A 7232-nucleotide genomic window follows, 5' to 3' on the forward strand; every position below is an offset into this window, starting at 1 on the left:
GCAATGGTGGCTTTCTCTTCAGCAGTCCAGTGAACCATTGTTGCTGCTATGTGGGAGCTTTAGAGGTAATGCTCTGTAGGTTTTGTGCCTAGCCATAGAGACAAACTGTCCTTTTATAGAAACCTTCCCATGGTCCACCCATAGTAGTTTTTTCCTGAGTCATGATAGAAGAAAAAAAAATGCTCACTGCATGCTGATTACATTTTCAGATTACATCGTCCAGTGCAGAAACATGCCGGGAATCCATTCATATATTTTCCTGAATTGTGAGGGTTACATTTCACCTAAACCTTCAACTTCTTGTTTGACATTTAGTACCCACATAGTTATTAAATCACCCTATTCATACTATTTTTATTTTTAAACACCTCAAGCTAGCACCAGAATTTTTGCTATTATAAAATCCTGTAACATTACAACATGTTCTACATTGCTGGATTTTCTTTAAGAAATCCAATGAATAAGTTCAGTTTGATAACCTAATCATCTTCTAGAGTGAAATGAGATTCCCTTATCTAATTATTCACTTTAATATTTAACAGAATCTACTCTTTTCAACCAGATTATGTCTTTAATTCATACTGAATTCAATGCATTGACCTACCTTGTATCCACAGGTTTATGCTGCAGAGTTGCCCCACTGCCAATGAAAAAAAGTAAAGTAGAAGTAAAGAAAACGTGTGATGTCCAGACTGAAGATACCTGTAATAAGGTGCATGGAGGTCTTTTTGGAAAGGATTTATTTGGCAATTGCAGTAACAATTCAGCAGGGTTTGTGTTTATAACCATTTCCCTTAACAAATAAGGTTCTACAAAAGGCACAGACATGGTACACTGCAGTCCAGTAATGATGGCACCATGATACATATATGAATGAAGTACATAGGTGGTCACATACTATCACATTAGTATATTTACAAGTACAAGGGTGTTCAAATACATAGTGGAAAGAGGGTTGTAGGGTGTAGGGATGTAGGGTAAAATAACAAGTAAAGAAAACTTGTGATGTCCAGACTGAAGACACCTGGAATAAGGTGCATGGAGGTCTTTTTTGTAGAGGGGGGGGGGGGTGGGTGGGGGGGGGGGGGGGGGGGGGGGATACAAATTGGGTAATTTTCATTTGGATTAGAGGTTTCTCTTTTTCTTAGAAATGTATATTTATTTGCCAATTGCAGTAACAATTCTGCAGGGTTTGTGTTTATAACCATTTTGCTTAACAAATAGGGTTCTACAAAAGGCACAGACATGGTACACTGCAGTCCAGTAATGATGGCACTGTGAGACATATATGAATGAAGTACATAGGTGGTCACATACTACCACATTCAATATATTTACTACAAGTACAAGGGTGTTCAAATACATAGTGGAAATAGGGTTGTAGGGTGAGAGAAGCCTAAAACAAGCACAGAAAAAATGTGAAAAAGTATAATAAAAGGACACCTAATTTATTATTCCCTCAGACACAGAAAGCCCACATCAACCTATTTATTAGTTAATGCATCAACAAAAAGATTTCTCAACAAAGCATATAGTAAAAATGGGCTCCAGACTTTCAGGTATGCTAATTGAACCTATGTTTTACTTTCTTGCAAAGAATCAAACTTTTCCTTTAACTTTTTGGGGGTTCTGTTGGGTACCCTTTTCATATTTGTCTTATCTGATCTGTGTCATAAAAAGCCCTCTTTTTGCACACCTTAAAAAAGTGTACTGGTTCTGTTAACTGATTATTTAATAACATATAGCCCCATATGTCAACTAATACTCTGATAGATGGAAACCCCATCCTACTCCTCTCCTTCAGAACAGTCTGGACATTGTGTCCTCATTTACAGTCTGCGGAGTCTGCTACCGCTGTCTTTGTTCTGTTTTGTGGAATTTGTGCTCATTACTGCACCTCTGACCATTTGCTGCAGGTGCTCTCCTCCGATGTGTGCTGTCTGTTCATCAAACTGCGCTCTGTTCCAGGTCAGCTCTATCTCCCTGATTTATTAAAGCTCTCCAAGGCTGGAGAGGATACACTTTCATCAGTGAAGCTGGGTGATCCAGCAAACATGGAATGGATTTGTTAAAAAGTAATTTGCTCGTTGTTAGCAAATGTTTTGAATCCTGGACTGGATCCATTCCAAGTTTTTAGGATCACCCAGCTTCACTGATGAAAGTGTATCATCTCCAGCCTTGGAGAGCTTTATTAAATCAGACCCTGTGTCTCCTTTATAGGCAACCAAGGATGAGACATGAATGCAGTGTATTTATTCCCTCCAGGTGCTGCACCTAGTGGTGCTAGGTCCTTGGTGAAGTACAGAGAAATTATCTGATTGGTCTGTGCAGGAAAATGTAAAATACGTTTCCTGGTGCAGTTCTAGGTTGATACGATGCACCTAGTTATGTTGGCAGAATATGATCAGTGAACAGTAAAATAAAGAATAGAATAGGGGAAGTATGGATCTTGCACAATAAAAGAGAGTATTCTTTCGCTATAAAAAATACAAAGTTGTGTATTTGGTGGAAGTGGTTCAGGTCATCGACAAAGCCAAGGAAGGTATGCAGGAGAGGAAACAGCTAGGATCAGCAGATCTGCCTAATAGTCCATTACAAAGCAATGCTTCAATTTAAATGATCAGGGAGAGGGATAAGTCAGCAAACCTCTGATTGGCATGCTTCATGTCAGAGCTCTATGTAACCAGTTCAGCATAGCTCCGTTCTGCATGTTGTACTGCACACCTGGTGATATTGGGGATAGCCCAGGTGCCTTTTTCTGAGGCAGTTTGCTCTTTTTCAAGGTGCCCTATACAAAGTCTATTATTGCAAAAATTTTATCTTCTACACACTAAATAATTTCCCCTTCACTTGATCCAAATCTGTACACTCTATTAATTCTTCTTTTTTAATTTTTTTACACACATCAAGCAGAAAGCAACATTCACTTTTCTTTCTTAATAAGCCCCAGTCTGTCATGTTCTTATTTGATCTTGTTTTAAAGTTTGTTGCATTTACATAACATTTTACTGCACTGCATGTTTATACAATAAATTAAAATAAAAGCCCACTTATGTATTGGTGATAAAATTGGTGACACATTCTGAGGCAGTTTGCTTTTCCTCAAGAAGCCCTGTACAAAAGTCTAATATTTGTGATAGCAATGATTTTATCTTCTATGGAGTAATATAAACCCCAGACCTATGCATTATGTATTTTTTGTACCCAACATGGAATAAACACTGTGATGTTAAACATAAAGTTACACCCCTCTTTTTGTAATAGGCCCCAGTCAGTTATGTTTATAAATAATCTTGTTTTAGTGTTTACTGTATTTACATGACAGTTATTTTACCGCATTGTATGTTTTTTTTTTTTTTTTTACACTAGTGGAAGAGTAATACCATCTAGCAGCATTATTGCCATGGTGGATGGTGAAAGAGGTACAAAAGGTTAAAAGTCAGGAAAATGCTGATGGTCAATACAATATGGATTGAGGGTAATAGTGAACTGCTCAGTGAAATGGCAGTGAAAATAGAGAATCCCTCAGTGATTTTTATAATTAGTGATTAGATATTTTTTTCTTTTTTTAGGTAACACGTAAGTGTTCATATGTATTCTCTAGACCAGTGGTGCCCAAACTTTTTACATCTTGAGGCCGCTGTTGACATTGGGATAAAACTTGCGGACCACAATGCAAACAGACATTTAAGATGTATGCCTAAAATCAGAATAGTTTTAATTTAAATGATATTAAGATGAAATGTTTCTACTTACTGTAACATACATGCACAAAATAAAACAAATGACAAATCAAGAATCTCTGCAATGGATACTTCCAGAGAAATGCAATTCATGTGTCAGATAGCCAAGGGGGACATGTTCTTACTATTACATCTCTAGGGCCCTACATATCCCCATTTCTGAGCAATTGGGGTTCACAGAAGGTAAATGGCCAGCTATGTGTGACAGGATGGCACGGTATGACCGGTATAGTTTTTCTTGTGATGGCACCGCAGCAATTATAATGTTAGGGGGGGTTAGGCACAAGAGACCCCACTTATTCTACATTTTAATATACCTACAGCTCCTCTTTCAGGAGAAATTGGGATTCAAAGAACATAAGCGGACATTTATATGTGACAGGGCACCATGGTGTGGTAGCAGAGATAATATTTTAGTGGGGAGGACGGTAGTCACAAGAATCCCCCCACTATACTACTGTTAAAGAGAAATTGGGGTTCACAGATTACAGTGGCCAGCTATGTGTGACGGGGTAGCATGGTATGACCGGTAAAGTTTTTCGTATCTTGTGATGGCACTGTAATGATAACATGTTAGGGGGAGTTAGCTAGATGTTGGGGTTCATAGAGAGTAAAGGGGATAGCTATGTGTGGCAGGGTAGCGTGATATGATGGGTATAACATTTTATTATGTAAGGGGGGACAAAAGACATTTTCTGCTGGCTCCCACATTTCCAGTTGCCAACATCCCTCTGTTCCAAAGACATTGAGGGTCACAGAATGTAAGTGTCCAGCTATGTGTAACACATCGGCCTCTTTGCACCACAGTGTCTGCAGATTTGACTCCAGGCGGCAGTGAGCGGTACTGAGCGTCTCCCCCGAGCAAGGGTTTTAAGCCATGAGGAAGGGGTAACCACACTACAACCTCACCGCCAACCTGAATGCAGCCTTGAAGTTTTGTGAACTTTAAGGGGCACCACAGCGCACAGGCATTTGGCAGGACCCCAATGCTCATTTCCATGGGAGTGGCCCCCAGGGGGTCCCCAATATGCAGACTTAATTTGAGGACCCTGGCTTTAGGTAGCCCCCTTAATGTAAAAATATTCCTGATTGTTGTTGAGATTTTTTTGCTTGTGACCCCGTATATAGCAACTTGATATATTTAGGGGGCTTAAATTAATTTAGTAGCAGCTCTTGGGGTCCCCTGTGTACCCTGAAAACTTTACATTTCTATGATTATCAGTGAAGGAGATATGAGGATTTATACATGGGGATAATGAGAGAAGCATGAAGACAGACACAGCTGCTGGGGTTAGCTCACAGTACAAGGTAGGAGAGGAGCAGCTCCTTCTCCTGGCAGCACAATCTTGATAGAAAATATAAAAGATGTGAGTGCCCCATCCCCCACAAGACAAGAAGCAGAGAGGGAATGAGGGGAGGGCTGGATCTGACGCTCTGCGGGCCGGGTGTGGCCCGCGGGCCATAGGTTGGGCACCCCTGCTCTAGACTTCTGCATTAGGGAGATTTATGAAATGGACTGCTTATTGGTTTGTTTGGTGGGCAACTGAGTGAGTTTTCACAATGTGACTTGTCAGGACCGTTGTTGTTATAGAGAGCCAATTATTGAAGTGTCTGATAACACCACATTAGTTCAGTGCACATGGTGTTTATAGAAGCTGGGTGGCACATTGTCACTTTATTACCATTACATTATTTAATGCAATAGTTATATTACTTGTTTGTTAATAGGAAGGCCCATTGCAAAATATACCACCAGCAACATCCCATACACCAAAATGAGTAACTACATACAAAGATAAAATTCATGTTTATTATTTAACTAATGGTTGACAATAGTTGTCTAGGTCTCCCATCTGTTTATAAGTAAGATACATCTTGTACAATAATAAAGAAATAAACACATGACTTTTGATGTTGTTTTTTAAAAATTTTATTTCCCGTATTCCGGGGATCTGTGAATTTTACACAAACAACAGAAAGAACATTTAGTTGTAGCCATGGCTCAGAGCAGCCACCAAGACATTAAGGAATTTCTCAAAGGTAGCCTGGACTTTAGGGGTGAATGCAGCTCCCAGCTTGGCGGCCAAAACAACGATCAGCACCTCACCAAGACGCTGTGAACAGAAAGAATAATTATTATTCATGACATTTATGACATTATTGACTACACCTATGTCACCCTACAAGTGTATAACAGGTCTGCATGTCCACAGTAACAATATATATAAATAGGTTTAATAAATAGAGTAAATAGGCCAAACAACTATGCAGTAATGTTCAGTAACCTTTCATTGTTCTGACAGCTCTAACCTAATGTGAAGATAATCAAGACTAATAAAAAATCTATATATATATATAATAATAAATAACTAATGAATTTCCCAGTGTTACTATGAATTACTCAATCATACTTACATCTACCAAGTGAATGTTAGAAAACAAATATATTATTTTTCTATAGATCTGTACCTTGAAGTTCTCGGGGTCCACATAGAGCTCATCAGCGTGCTGCTTGCTGAGGGCAGCCAGGGTCTGTTTTACATTATCCAGATGGTGAATGGCGTTGTCAATGGCACCGAGCACCTTCTTGCCATGAGCGTGGACCTTGGCATTACCAGCAACGGCAGCGGCAGTGGACAGGTTTCCAAAGGTGCTGAAATACCTCTGGGTCCAGGGATAGACGATGAGCAGCCTAATAAAATAAATACAATACATAAGCCACAAAGACAATACTTTACAGCTACAAACAACATTATACATGCACACACACACATATATATATATATATATATATATATATATGTAGAGAGAGAGAGAGAGAGAGAGAGAGAGAGAGAGAGAGAGAGAGAGACTTTGCAGTTAATATAGAGATTATAATTAAAATATAAGTAACAAGGAAAATAGATTGAAGGATCAATAGTTGCAATAAATAAGCAGTAAGTATGAGTAGCATAATAAATAAAAAGCTTTCATTGGGTTATTACCTGCCTAGGGCATCATGACCGTCATTTTCCAGGTCAACTTTAGCCCAGATGGAGGCAATGGTGGCTTTCTCTTCAGCAGTCCAGTGAACCATTGTTGCTGCTATGTGGGAGCTTTAGAGGTAATGCTCTGTAGGGTTTGTGCCTAGCCATAGAGACAAACTGTCCTTTTATAGAAACCTTCCCATGGTCCACCCATAGTAGTTTTTTCTGACTCATGAAAAAAGAAAAAAATGCTCACTGCTTGCTGATTACATTTTAAGATTGCTCCACGCCTTTGACCAGTGGAAAATAAGACTGCATCGGTGCCTAATTGCAGAGTATATTGAGGGGACAGACATTAAAAATATCATATAAATATTAGAGAGTTATTGATGAAGCCCATTAAATCAAGACGGTCAAGACAATAAATCAAAATTCCTAGTATTAAATAGCCAAGTGTCAGACAGAAACACTTTTTTTAAACAGCAGTGTGCACCCTCCTAATGTAAAGTGTTATTATCATAAT

At 39.0% G+C, this 7232-nt stretch overlaps 1 protein-coding gene across 1 annotated transcript; it reads right to left on the minus strand.

The window, feature by feature from the left end:
* Positions 1–5719: 5719 nt before the first annotated feature.
* On the minus strand, positions 5720–6819 carry LOC140334593 (hemoglobin subunit beta-3-like). The gene is made up of 3 exons (XM_072416846.1): positions 6728–6819; positions 6213–6435; positions 5720–5857 (listed from the first exon to the last, which is right to left on the minus strand). The coding sequence occupies exons 1-3, from the start codon at positions 6817–6819 to the stop codon at positions 5729–5731; spliced, it is 444 nt and encodes a 147-aa protein (XP_072272947.1). The 3' UTR covers positions 5720–5728.
* Between the last annotated feature and the right edge of the window lie 413 nt (positions 6820–7232).

Source organism: Pyxicephalus adspersus, chromosome 7 (assembly GCF_032062135.1).
Source record: "Pyxicephalus adspersus chromosome 7, UCB_Pads_2.0, whole genome shotgun sequence".
NCBI lineage: Eukaryota > Metazoa > Chordata > Amphibia > Anura > Pyxicephalidae > Pyxicephalus > Pyxicephalus adspersus.

What these genes read in the sequence shown, in the direction of transcription:
- LOC140334593 (XM_072416846.1), bottom strand. Translation starts at nt 6,819, where the DNA reads ATGGTTCACTGGACTGCTGAAGAGAAAGCCACCATTGCCTCCATCTGG. An exon ending in GGTCATGATGCCCTAGGCAG is followed by an intron (nt 6,436 to 6,727) that starts GTAATAACCCAA and finishes TTATTTTATTAG; the next exon opens with GCTGCTCATCGTCTATCCCT. An exon ending in TGGACCCCGAGAACTTCAAG is followed by an intron (nt 5,858 to 6,212) that starts GTACAGATCTAT and finishes TTCTGTTCACAG; the next exon opens with CGTCTTGGTGAGGTGCTGAT.